Source organism: Heliangelus exortis, chromosome 2, assembly GCF_036169615.1.
Source record: "Heliangelus exortis chromosome 2, bHelExo1.hap1, whole genome shotgun sequence".
NCBI classification, from domain to species: Eukaryota; Metazoa; Chordata; class Aves; order Apodiformes; family Trochilidae; genus Heliangelus; species Heliangelus exortis.
Genome location: NC_092423.1, coordinates 93169431 through 93182717, shown reverse-complemented (window position 1 = coordinate 93182717; position 13287 = coordinate 93169431). Strand labels below are relative to the sequence as shown.

Below are 13287 nucleotides of genomic sequence, written 5' to 3'. Positions count from 1 at the left end.
CAGAGGGGGCCCGTTCAAACTACCTCTCCCAGGGCCCGCTGCTCCTTCCCGCCCCTCCAACCCCAGGATTTCCGCCGGGGCGATGGCGAGCGGCGGCCGTCGGCGGGCGGAGGCTAATGGGGGTTCCTGAGGCGAAGCACGGGCTGCAGAGCCGCGGTCAGGGCGGGAGGCTGCCCTGACTCTTCCCCGAAGGGTCCCCCGAGGGAAGGGGGGCAGTGGCGAGCGGTAGAAACTTTCCGTTCGGCTCGTTTGCCTCCCTGAGGACCTCTGGTAGCCGTGGCTCGGCATGCTGCCCGCCTCCCTTGGGCGGGCGGGACAGCGGGGCGGGCGGCTGCGGGTCCCCCTGGGGTGCTGGCTGCTCGCTCCCCCTGGCTGGGCGCCGCCGGGACCCGGGCACTGCCCCTGCCTCTGCCTGAGGTGGCGGCACCAGCCCTTGGGCCGTCGGGAGCCCGGCCCGCTCCTGTGGGCTGCCCGGCAGAGGATCGGTACGCAGGCAGGGGGGCTGAGAGCTGAAAAACCCGGAGAGGAGAGCAAAGGTGTGACCGTGCCGGGGGATCGGAAAGAGGAAACTCTGCTATCGACTGTGCAGAGAGGTAAGGGAGGGCTGCGGTCGCTCCCCAGCGGGGAAACAGCGCTGCCCCAGAGAGGAGGGCAGGGAGAACGTTCAGTGCTCCTACTGAGATGTTAGAGCCTCAAAACTCAGGAATTGGAAAGAAAAAAACCAACCCAAACCGACCCACAATTTTCAGAAACCAAACCAGCCCTTTTCTTTCCACGTCGTGGCGTTTCAGGAGCTGATACATTTCAGTATGTGTACTGCACAAGCAGAGCGAAAGTGATGTGGCTTCCTCCAGCAGTTTGTTGGTTTAGTGTTGAAGTCACATGAGGGATATGATGTAGCAGCCTCTCATTTGCCTTTCCAAGAGGGAAACCAGCCACGCACAGTCTGTCTCGGTGCTGTTAAAGCAGGTTATTTTAAGCAAAATTGCCGAAGCTCTAGTCTTTTTACAGGACGGCTGTCACTTTCGATGGGCTCATTCCTTTCATGGAAAAGTGGCTACTACGTAGTTAGCATCAGAAATTCTATCTTCATAAAGGCTTCTGAAAAATATCCTCAGCTGATGAGAAGGCTGCAGGGGAAATTTTTATTAAAGTTTTCCTGGTTACTTGCACTTCACTGAAAGGTACACTTTGCCACTTAAACAGATCTGTAGCCTCTTTCAGCGTTCTGAAAAATATTTTGGAATAGAATCTCGTGACTTTTTTTAAAGTGTACATCAGATCAAAACTAATGGTTAAAAAAATTACCAGATAAACTGCAGTTGATGGTCTGAGTAAATAGAACACATATTTTGGTCTAATATCTGTCCTGTTTTATTGTGCACTTGATTGAGAATTCATAAAATCAGTTTTTTTCAGTCAATATATAAGCTCATGCTTTTTATTTTTGCTTTGCTTTTGCTCTGCATAAGGATTGCAATGATCGTGGGTTCATATGGTAGCTTGAGTACTGCAGTGCTAAATGTCTCATTAGTTCTTAAAGAAACTAGCTTTGATGCTATATGAAAAGTAATTAAAAGTGCTATTCTGGGTCTTGAAAACACCCAGTGGGAAAACCGAAAATAAGAAGGCTTAATATAGAGATGGAAATATGCCCTGTGCAACATGAGAGACATTCCATGGTCTCTTTCTTTTAGCTGTGAGGCATTACGGAAGCTGTTACTGGAATTTTTTCTTCTGCCAAAATGTTAGTTGAGCTTCAGATTAGTACAAAAGCATTTACATAAGAAAGCTAGGCAGCTTGTAACTATCTGAATGTTACTATTCAAGGTTTTAACTCCTGTGTTGTTTTCTGTCTTTTTCAGTAAAAGAAGCTGGAAGAGACTTCACCTATTTTATTGTGGTGCTTGTTGGAATTGGTGTTACAGGTTATTTTTTTTAATTATGTCTTTGTCGGAAAATGTTTTTAATTAATTCTATCTGGTTTGATTAGTTTTAATTCCATTTGCTGTTGTTTCTTTTACAGGTGGTTTGTTCTATGTGATTTTTAAAGAGCTGTTCTCTTCTTCTAGTCCAAATAAGATTTATGGAGATGCCTTGGAGAAATGCAGATCTCATCCCAAGGTTAGTTTTTGGACCTTAGTCATAAGTTTATGTTCTCAGTAGTTACCGTCTCTCTTTAAGTCAAACGTTTGCACAAGGCATCTCACAAGTGAAGCTACAGGAAGACTCGTGTGGTGCTTAGCCAGCAAACACCAGTGAATCTGCCTGTCCTTTTAGCTGGCCACAGGTGGGTCAGCTCCATTTTGGAGCCTATTTTGGGACAAGTTAATGCAAGCACTGAGCCTGAGTGAAGTAACCTGCTAAAAGCCAAGCTAAATGGGTGTACCAGGGCACATCAACTGATGACATTACAGTGTCTGCCCTTTCAGAGCATGTACATGTGTCTCCATACAGAAAGTCATACAGACATACCTGATTGCCTACTAAATGTAGGACATGAGAAGTTCTGTAGATCAGGGAGGCAACAGGTCCCACTTAAGTATTGTAGATCTAACCTGCTACCTTTCCTCAGCACAGTTACTCTGTTGTGACACTTCAGTAGGGTTCTGTCGTTCTGTCACACTGCATAAGTACCCAGGAATATCAACTCTTCGTTTGAAATACTGTTAGCATACCTGTGGTTAACAGGAAAAAAGAACAGTCATGTGATCACACAGTCACATAGCTAGATTCAAGCAAAAATCAGTCTAAAAGTAGATTCTAAAAACCACTTCTTCAGGCAGAAAAGAAGAAATACATGGGTTAGCTTTCAATCAAGGTTCCTACAGATGCCACTGAAGGTAACCAAGAAATGAAGTGACAGGTTGTCACTGAGATAAAAAAGAAGCAAATTTGTACAACTCCGGAACAAATTTGTACAACTAAAACTTCTCTCCTGTACTTGTACTGTAAAAATCACCCTCTCTTTCTAACCAACTTTAGAGCAAATTTAAAACTAGATTAATTTGCTCTGGCTTTATAGATCTAGAAAAAAAACCCAAAGAAAATCTTAAGGCTTTCTTAAACAGGGTTTTTTACATAGCGTGAAGGGAATTAGCATTTTAAACTGGAACAAATTCTCTTGGAGGAGACATGAGCAAATATTTCATGCTTTTTTTCCTTTTTACACAAAATGTCAGTAAAGTATAAAATGCATAGTAAGAAGAGATTAAAATGCCATAGGCTCAGAGGATGGTACAAGTGGAAAATATTAGTAAGATTTACTTTAGATATTTAATATGTGACTGTAAAGAAAAGCACTGAAATACAGAGGAATTTTTTTGTGCACCGTTTCCTTTCATAAAATTCTTCTGTTCTTGACATATCAGACACACAAGGGACATTTTGTTGAAATAAAATGCATTCACAGCAGGGGCATAAGCTGATATTGGAGTATGTTTAAATGTGATAACCTGACAAGTCAAACCTCTTTTCTCTTGTAGATAGTTGCTGTTTTTGGCGAGTCTATTAAAGGTTATGGGGAGACCACAAGAAGAGGAAGACGGCAGCTTGTCAGGTGCCTTTTGTTGTTTCTCCTACACAGAGAGTAGTTTTTGCACAGCAGACATTTTGGGTCACATCTTAGCAAGTTAGATGTAGATTAATGAAGTGTATGTGATGTACCTTGTCACTTTTGAGTGACATTGAAAGCAATTTTTTGCAGGACCTCTTGTGTGGCATGTACCACTAAAATACAGTGCCTATACCATATAAAATGCCAATTCTGAGTGCCTCAGAAACAAGCAGTGGTCAACACAGTTAACATAGAGCTGGTCTCTCCAAAAAAATAGGACAGGTAGGAGGAGAGCAGTACAGAGGCCTGGGCATGCATCTCTTGGGACCGGGATCTGACTGAAGTTTACAGTCTGAAACTCTCAAATGAAGTGAAAAACTATTCCTTGAGAATTTTTTCCATTTGAAGCAGTAGTCCTTATGAGGCCAGAAAAAGCAGAAGATACTAACTTTCAGACTTCAAGGAATCCAGCTTGCTCTCTTTAAAGCTAGTCTGATTCTGACTGTACAGGTGGTAGTCACTGCAGTGACTAGGTTGTCCCAATATGATATGCAGTGTTGACTGTCTGGTTCTGATACACTTTTGGTACTTGAGGCCACATCTGCTGTGTATTTAGCAGAGCATCTCTCACCCAAGCCTTATGTGAGTGTATTCATTTAATTTTCTCCTTTGGAGGGAAGTAACACAAGTAATTCTTGAAAATTTAAGTCTTCCCATCCAGTAGGGATGGGAAGGCACTATCATCCAGTAGGGGCTTTGCCTTCATTGAGTTCTTTGGCTTCAGTTTGTTCCAGAAGTTTTCAAAAAAGATGGGACACATAGGGCCAGATATGTAAATTTAACCATGAAATTGAGAATTTTTTTTTCCAGAGGAAGGTGATTTTTGCTGGTGGAAGTTAATTTTTTCATCAGACTGAAAAAGTGGTTGAAGTGCAGTCACTAAATGGAATAAAGTTCCATGCACAAAGTTTTAAGCATTTATCTGTAAAACAAACTGTAAATAAGTAAATGTACTACCAGCTTTCCTAGTATTTAATTTCCATAACTTTGAAAGTTTTATATTTTAAATAAATTTTTGAACTGAGGACTTTGTAAGATTGTAGCATTTGTGTCTGCAGTATAAAGATGACCTTAAATGTCTCAAAAATGTACAGATTTTTTGTGTATGAACACTTTGAATCTGAATTTATTGCAGTAAGGCTCTTCTTTTGTCTTTGTTCTCTGTAACCCACCATGTCACCTTAAGCTATTGGAAGTTTAATTCACAGTGTGTATCTGGGTATGACTGATGAAAATAAGAGCTTTGTAGTATGCAGCAGTTAGTAACTTCAGTAGGAATCACAAACTGGGAACAGAACTCTAGTTTGACTATTGGTTTCTGTAAGTGGTTGCCTTGAAAGTGCCATGACCTTTTCTGTTTATCTAATAAAATATTATAGAGCATTATGGGAATATTAATACAATAAAAAATAGTAATAGAGTGTTATTATTGCATCATAGAGTATTATTATACTTTAGAGTCCAGTCTAAATCAGCATTTAGGTTGGAGATCTGATATTGGTGCCAAAGTTACACAGTTCAGTTGCACAAAAGTACTGCTGAAATAAGTAAAGCATATAGTAAACTGTTTGCTTTGATGTGATGTAAGCAACCTGGCAAGTTGACAAAACTTTCTTTGTGTGGTTTGGCTTGATAACTTTGTTTAAGTGCCTAAAAAAACTCCTGGCAGTCTTGGTGATGTGGATGTTACATTCTAGATGTCATGCTCTGACTCATCAGTTCCTTAGAATAAATAAAAGGAAATTCCAGAATCTTCAGCTATTGGCTTGCTGTTGAGTGAGGATGTTTAAACACTTAATCTGTTAATCCTCAACTGCTAATTAGTTCTTTTAACTCTGCTACTCCTTACACACTCACAGTGAAGTTTGAGAACAACAGTGGAGAAGCAAGCCATGGTAGCATAAGGACTACATCAGAATACATTTTTCTCACAAAACAGTATAAGCAGCTCCTCTAAATAAGAAGTTTAAATGTGAAGTTTATCTAGCATGATATATATCCTTAGTGTGTGAGATGGTGTTTTTGTTTTGTTTTGCTGTTTTAGTCACATTGAATATGTAAAGGATGGTCTGAAACACATGCGTTTGAAGTTCTATATTGAGGGCACTGAATCAGGGAAGCGGGGAACAGTCCATGTGGAAGTCAGAGAGGTATGTATGGAATTGCATGATACAGCTACCAGGCTTGACCTTGAATTTGAACTAACAAAGAGAAAAAACAGCCTCAAATTGTTTTCCTTACAGAATCCTGAGGGAGGAAGATTGGAGGTCCGCTACATATTTGTGGATGTTGAAACCTATCCTAGAAGAACCATTGTTGTAGAAGACAACAGATGATCAAAGTTGCCATTTTGACTCATTGAGTGTTGGAAGACACTGGTGTAGCCAGGCTGCACAGGAACTGTTTGGTGTTCTTGATTATGCCTTGCAACTTTGGGTTTCTCTTGCAGGGCACAGACTCTCATGGCCTCCTTTAAGGTCTTTGATAATAACAGATACCAGATTTGAAATTAAGCCAATGAAAAATAGCAGAGCCATCACTTGTGGTGTATACTTTTGCTATAGGAAAATAATGGCTCATAATAAAGAGTTTGATGCTGGATAATACTTCTATGCACCCAAACCCCCAAGTCTTCCAAGACTTTAGGTCTGGATGGGGAATTTTTTATGTTCCTTTGCTTGAATTTCACACTAGAATTACAATAAAGTGGCATTTTAACTGTAGACTAAGTCACTGTTTTCATTCTGAATGGTTTTGTGTAGATAAGAAGGTAAGACAGGAATGTAAGTTAGTGATGTGGAGACTTGCATCTGTGGCAAATGACTGAAGATAAAGGCTTCAGTATTGGTATCTTCTGAAGTAGATGAACAGCACACAGATCAGCAGAATTGCCTTCTTCCAATATTTGCCACACTTCAGTGGTAATTAATGACAGTGTTGTAGCTTCTCATCACTTCCCACAGTTTTTTTATTAACTTAATTAATTTATACCCTCTGGTATAAACTGTCCTTCATATAACATGGCAGATAGCAAGCATAGCCCAGTGCATTAATAACCAGACTCAGTCGTGCACCAACCAAAAAACTTCAAGCTTTACCTTATATATTTAGCCACTTTCTTAATCACCAACTAATTCATCTTTCTGTAGTTACAGTATGCTATGAGTTTTTTAGTTCACTAGTTAATTATCCCTACATTAAGAATACATGGATCTTCTGTTATCGGTTCATTTAATCCCGTTCATCTTTCTCATAATAATCTCATTTGCAAAATCTAAACATAGTACCTCACTGGACCTGGATAACTTTGCTTTATATTAAGCACTGCAACCTTGACTTCAGTTAGATCCTTATATTATTTGAAACTGCTCAGTGAAGAGGAATCGCCTGTCAGTCTCTGTGTGAGCAGAGCAGCTACACATTATAGCAGGCAAGCTATCAATTGCAAACTGCAAAGCATTTTGGAGTTTCTACACTGTATACAATATAACTGACTCCTTCAGTGCAGGCCAAAGGGATGTTTGCAAGATCTTGAACATGAGTTGAGACCTACTGTAAGTATGAGAAACTGCTGTGGTACTTGATATATTGCCATGAAGTATCTTCCATAAACTTTTATTTTCACCTACAGTAAGCTAACATCATTAGTGTCCACCTGGGAAGGTGTCTTTGAATAATGAAGGCAGTAGAGTGAGCACATTTTGACATACGACTTATGCTTATGACTTTTCCCAGTTCTTAGTATTACACCTCCATGTTTCAGAATAAATTTACAAACCAACCTAATAGATTTAGAACTCAGTAAAAAAAAAAAAAGATCTGAGTCCTTAGTTTCATTGCAACCTGCTGCTGCAGTACTGACTGATAGCACTAGATACCACATTTACCTGCCACCAGTTCACATCCAGTTGCTATAAGCATGTGCCACACCATGGCAGCTACTGAAAACCATATCTGCAAGAGTTTTGTCACAAATGCAAGCCAGAGAATGCCTGTTGACATACATCAGAAATACAGCAAGCTATGTACTTTTATAATCTAATACTAAGATTACTCGCCTTAATCCCTCTACTGTAGCTTGATAAAAATGTAATTACTCTTCACTCTTTACAAAGCAAGACTATATAAAAATACACAGTTTAAGCTAGGAAATGTAATGCTACTTTTCCCTTCCTTTATGAGTTTCTGCCATATCAAGCTGCCTGAAAGCCTTTGTAAACAACCCTGTCAACAACAGAACTGAAGCTATTTTTTTTTCCTGTAACTCTGCATCCCAGATTTGCTTTCTTATTAATCCAGCTGTGGTTTGTTTTCAGTGGGCTTTGCTGCAGGAGAAAAGTATTTCATAAACCAAGACTTTTATACTAATTTTTTAATGCTAATTTTTATATTAATTTGCATAAGTACAGCAAAGATAGGGCAGAAATTAGGTTTACTTTTGTCTTGTTTTAGAGCCTTGTTTGCACTGAAGAAAACCATCAGGATTAGAAACTTCCTGGGAAGGACAAGATGCTGACTTCACATAATATTTTTTCCTACAGTGCAAGTATGTGGAATTCTGCATCAGGCACGTGGTAAAACAGCAAGAATTGACCATTGGGGTTAATGAGAATGCTTGGCTTCAGCTTGAGAAGGCAAACTATGAGTCTGATTAATTTCAACCAGATTTATTTAGTCTTTTTTGGTAGCCAGTTCTTCCTAGCATACATGGAAACCTAGTTGTGTGAGAGAACTGCCTGTTTAGAGTTCACATCCCTGGTTGGTCAGTCCCTTTAAGACATCAGAATAGAAGTTTTTTAAGTTATCTGTAAAGCTGTCATAGTACCACAGTTCTTGCACTAAGTGTCCTTGTCATGCTTTGTGTCAGGCCCAAATACTGTGCTCCCTAGCTGGGGATAAATGCTGCAATTGCAAGTGTCAGAAGAAGTCTTAGCAAAGTCAACATAATAATTCTGTCTGGCCCTTTGGCAACTAGTCCAGACCTGTATGAGAAAAATGGAGACAGAGTATAACTGGCAAGAAGGAAGAGAGATGTGTATAATTTAGGATGTGGAGTTGTCCACATGACAACTCACCTTCACAGTTTGTGTCTAGAAACAACAGTACCAAGCTCTGGCTTCTGCACTGCATTTCAAGAATCTGGAGAATCCAGAAAAACAAATAGAGGCTTTCAAGCTTATTTTTGGTTAGGGTAGCTCCAGTACAACAGGGTTATAAATAGTATGTTTTTCATCATGTGGAGTGCACCGTTGTCATTTTCACAACTCACCATTGTCCTGTAGAAATGCAAGAAAGCAGGTGGGTGAACACATTCACTCAAAGCAGCAGGATGCACAGACATGGTAGCACCCTCCATGCAATTCATAGCAAAACATCTTACAGGCTGGTGAAGAAGGTGCAGTAGAGGAGCATATCATATATAAATCATCTTTGAACATCATACTGCTTTGTAATATTTTTCAAGATTGGAGAGACAGTAAAAAGTGGAAAAATAAAGTTGACATTATAAATGTAAAATTATAAATTATCTCCAGGAACTGCTAACTGCTCTTCTCTAAAGCTTAACCTGCTTTTTTTTGTTGCTTTGTTTTGCTGGAGTCCAAGTAAAATAGCAAGTCATTCAGTCGGTCTCCCTGCTGGACAGGGGGCTTTTTCAGAGTGCCTTCAGTCATCCTCTTTACTGAAGCTGCATTACACACCCTGTCATGGTTAGGTCTAAAAGATACTCATAGACTTGGGGTCCTCAAACGCATCCCTGTATCTGACAACCTCCTCTCCTCATGGCCACCTCCCTCAGCATCATCACCTCCACAAAGAAATGAGAGCAAGAACTTGATATTTGTAGTTAGCTTCTGACATTCAGATATTTATCATCAGCAACATGGAGCAGGCCCCTGGATGAATTGTGAAATTCAGATGGGCTTTTCACCATGCAGTGCTTGTTACTCTCCTGCTTGCAAAAGGTGACATAATTAGGATTTCTAGCTCTAATGTTCTTCTCTAATTTCAGAAGAACTTCATATTTCTTTTAAAGCTGCCTTTTTCTGTGGGATAACTAAATTGCCCAATAAGTGATGTACTCCATCAATCAGTATACATCTCTTTCAAGCCAAATTTTGTTACCAAAATTCTACCTAAAGGCAGCAGTGAGACAGATGAGCAGATACGCCAGATCTTCACTGGTGTATCTTTAGGAAATATAGCTTTAAATATTGTTACCTTCAAAACATACTGGAAAACACAATACTCCATTTAAAATTCTTCTCATCTGTGTATAGAAGCATTATTCATCAAGGTGTGTTTTCAGTGCTCCTCATGTTGTTTGGTTTGTTTTTTTGTTTTTTTTTTACTGTTTGCATCACCTTGGTAACGAAACAGATATACAAAGTATTTTTCTTTATATTTCTGAGATAGGGGGGACACATCTCTAAAGGAAGTAAGTTTTCCATTGTGAAAATGATGACAATGTACCTAAAAATAATTAAGGCAAAATAAAAGAAGTAGCAGAAGAAATGCACTTTTACCTGGGCTCCAGCTACACGAGCATTCTTAATTTGGCCAAATGACAAGTACAAGTCTCAAATGCTTTCAAATCTCATTAGAGGAAAGCTTTTGGGAATCCTTTTTCTATTACAATCTCTTCAGTGGAGGAAAGAAAGAGGAACTTTATAGCTTGATTTATTGTCCTCCTCCTAGCTAGATACCTATCACCAGCAAGATTATCTAAGCTCCTTGAGATTTCAAGAATATTAAAGTTTTATATCTATGTAGTTTGGATGAAAAAAAAAAAAAAAAAAAAAAAGACACTTGCTGACATTGAAATCTTGTAGGAACTACTTACTTCTTTCCATATTCCTTGTGAGGCTGAAGTTATGTTGGTCTGTATAGAGCACGATGGGATTCATGTTGAAAAAATTTGTTTTCTTGAATCCTGTTTACAGCAAGCAAATATATGAGGGAACCTTCATCAGAATTAGGTGAAGAAGATTTGCCTAGCGAGACGTGGTACAGAAAACACTGATCTCTTCTTCAGTACCACTTTATCTCACAGTAGTTTTGCACTGGAGGAGAACATCTGCGTTCACTGAACTTAAACGAAGTGTTTTAGAAAGCCTCTGCTGTAACTTCGAGGACTGTCAGCCAGGGTTGTTCCTTAAAAAGCTGTCCCTGCTTCCCTGGATCACTGTGCTACTGGTAAGCTGTGCAGAGCTCCTTTTGCATGGCAAGTAGCTCAGAATGCTCCATCCTCTCGCTGGATGTTGTGTGGCTGGGGAGAAAGAAAAATAACCAGAAGGTTCAGCTTCACTCTGATACAAAGAATAAACTTAGAAGTGTTTCCACAGTGCTTCCTTTCTAAACCTCTTGCTTCTTTTTCTCTGAGAAAGCACAAAATTATAACATATGCCAGTAACTTTCTGATGTAAAAATGTTGTATTATTATTACTAACACAATGGAAAAACAGTAGCTGCCAGAAAGAGCCAAAACAATGACAGTTTATGGAAATTAAGCACGTTTTCCAGAGTTAAGTTTTGATTGCTGCAGAATCAATAAATATATATATATATGCTTAATACCCCATTCTCTTTTAGGAAATTAAAATATACCCATTCACCAGTGAAATGCTGTTTTTCTAGAGTCCCTATATGGCAGACTATTCAAAATGTATTTGAAGTAGATGTGCAACTTGGTCTTAACTAACTCTTCTCTGCCCTCATTGTTGTGGATGCCAAAACTTAGGTATATAAGATTGGCAGCCAACATCCTTAGAGATAGTTTGTGGGAATAATGCTGCTCCTTCATCTGCATGGCCTCCATTTGGGTCTAGGTCTGGAGTATACTTGCTGTATCATGACAGAAATACACCTTCAGGAAATTGGTTTTGTGAAAACTTTAAATATCAGAAAACAAGTATTCTTTTACCACACTTCAGTAAACGAAAGGTCATGCAAAGAAAATAGAATTTTAGGCTGGGAAAGAAAAATGTTGTTGTGCATGATTGATTGAGTTTAAAAATGACCTTGATACATAAATAACTTCAGCAGCTGATTTAAGCAATGGAGTTATGATCTTGGGAATCATTGCAAATCAATGCGTGTCTAATAAAAGAAGCTTCAACAAACTCACTTAGCAAGCAGAGAGGAGAGGAATGTGAATAAGACTATTAATGTATCCTATGCCAGCTGCAGAAATAAAAAGACAAAGAAGATGTGCTGGAAGTTTTCACAAATAATTTAAGTTCACTTTGTTCATTCTCAGCTTCATCTCACTATCACAAGGGTTGCCATCCATCCTAATACTCATGGGATTATTCCAATGCAAACTTTCAGCAACCTAACCTGTTAAAGATTAGGTCCAGAAAACATTTGGAACAAATTTTCTGTCAAAGTACACACAGGTTTCATTACAGCCTGTAGACTGGAGGAAATACATAAGGAAAGCACAAATGTTAAAAAAAATTAAAGGATAGAATGTTTCAAGGGACAAGTATAAATATGATAGTAAGGCCTCAGAAGTGACCTCTGTATATGAGGTTGTGAAGTCTGGTTGAAGATCTGGAATACAGTTGGCACTGGAAAAACAGAGAAATTTGAAAACAAATAGATCTCCCTTTTTTTTTTTGAGGAGGGTGGGAGGCTTAATCCCTAGAGATGTGCAGTTGCTCAGAATAGAGAAAAATAAAACTCCAGTGCACATTCTTCTTAGGCAGCTGGGAATATACATCATTATTATATAATATACCAAGGATTATGAAACAAATATTCCAAACCGTACTGTAAATCCTTGAAGGGCAGAAGTATTTGATAGTTTTCCTTAGCAAGTTATCAGAGGTTTTTTATGTTTGTGTTATGTAAAATAATCTATAGGAAATACAGAATGTCAATTAATACCATCCTGTATTCAAATTCAGTATATTTAGATTTTTTTAATAATGATATATAATTTAAAGTTGAAAATGTAGGAAAGAATTTTTGCAAGTAATAATAAAATTAGCTGTTTGGTAGTCTTATGGTCATCCTAGGATAAATACATTTAATTCCCCTCTTTTCATATACATGATCAAGGAACATTTTTACTTGACAATTAAAAGAAATAAGCACAGGTACCTGCTTCAGCAATGTAGTTCAGTTTGGAAAGCCTCTGTCTGCTGTGGATGAGATAAAGTTTTAAAGCATCTCAGTATTCAGTATCAAACTACTGCATTTCGTTTTAAATATCCACATTTCCATAATGCCAGTTATGGAAAAAAACATAGTAAGTAAGCTTATAATTCTCTACATAAAGGAGATGACATAAATCATAATGAAGGTACCAGAGATTTTGAACTAGTAGAAAATGACAGGTTATATGGCAACTGCAATTTATTTACCTGCCTATATAAAAGTTTGCTGGATATAGTTTGGTACAGGTTTTTGCCTGTGGTGGTGGTGTGGGGAGAGCATACACACACCTCCAACCCTCTGGTTGGGGGTGGGATGCCCTCAGCTTCTCCACACCATGGCAGGGGGGACTTGGCAAGGCCCATCCGTGGAATGGGGGTGAGAATGGGAAACAGCTGGAACAAGAAATCTTGGGGTTTGAGATGAAGTCAGGAGGATGACTTAGCAATTGCAGCCACAGGCAAGATAGACTTCAAAATTAGCTCAGTTTATGGCCTGTGATTGCCACTGTT

The 13287-nt window shown here is 39.0% G+C and overlaps 1 protein-coding gene across 4 annotated transcripts; it reads left to right on the top strand.

The window, feature by feature from the left end:
• The first annotated feature begins 53 nt into the window (after positions 1-53).
• On the top strand, positions 54-6339 carry TIMM21 (translocase of inner mitochondrial membrane 21). 4 transcript variants are annotated; one of them, XM_071737051.1, is made up of 6 exons: positions 55-593; positions 1866-1928; positions 2027-2124; positions 3486-3559; positions 5661-5766; positions 5838-6339. In XM_071737051.1, exons 1-6 carry the CDS (start codon positions 287-289, stop codon positions 5865-5867), a joined length of 678 nt encoding a protein of 225 aa, XP_071593152.1. In that variant the 5' UTR covers positions 55-286; the 3' UTR covers positions 5868-6339. The 4 variants fall into 4 exon arrangements, with proteins under 4 accessions (XP_071593154.1, XP_071593152.1, XP_071593153.1 ...); XM_071737050.1 differs by having other exon boundaries at positions 59-593; positions 5860-6339; XM_071737053.1 differs by lacking the exon at positions 5661-5766 and having other exon boundaries at positions 54-593; positions 5860-6339.
• Positions 6340-13287: the final 6948 nt, after the last annotated feature.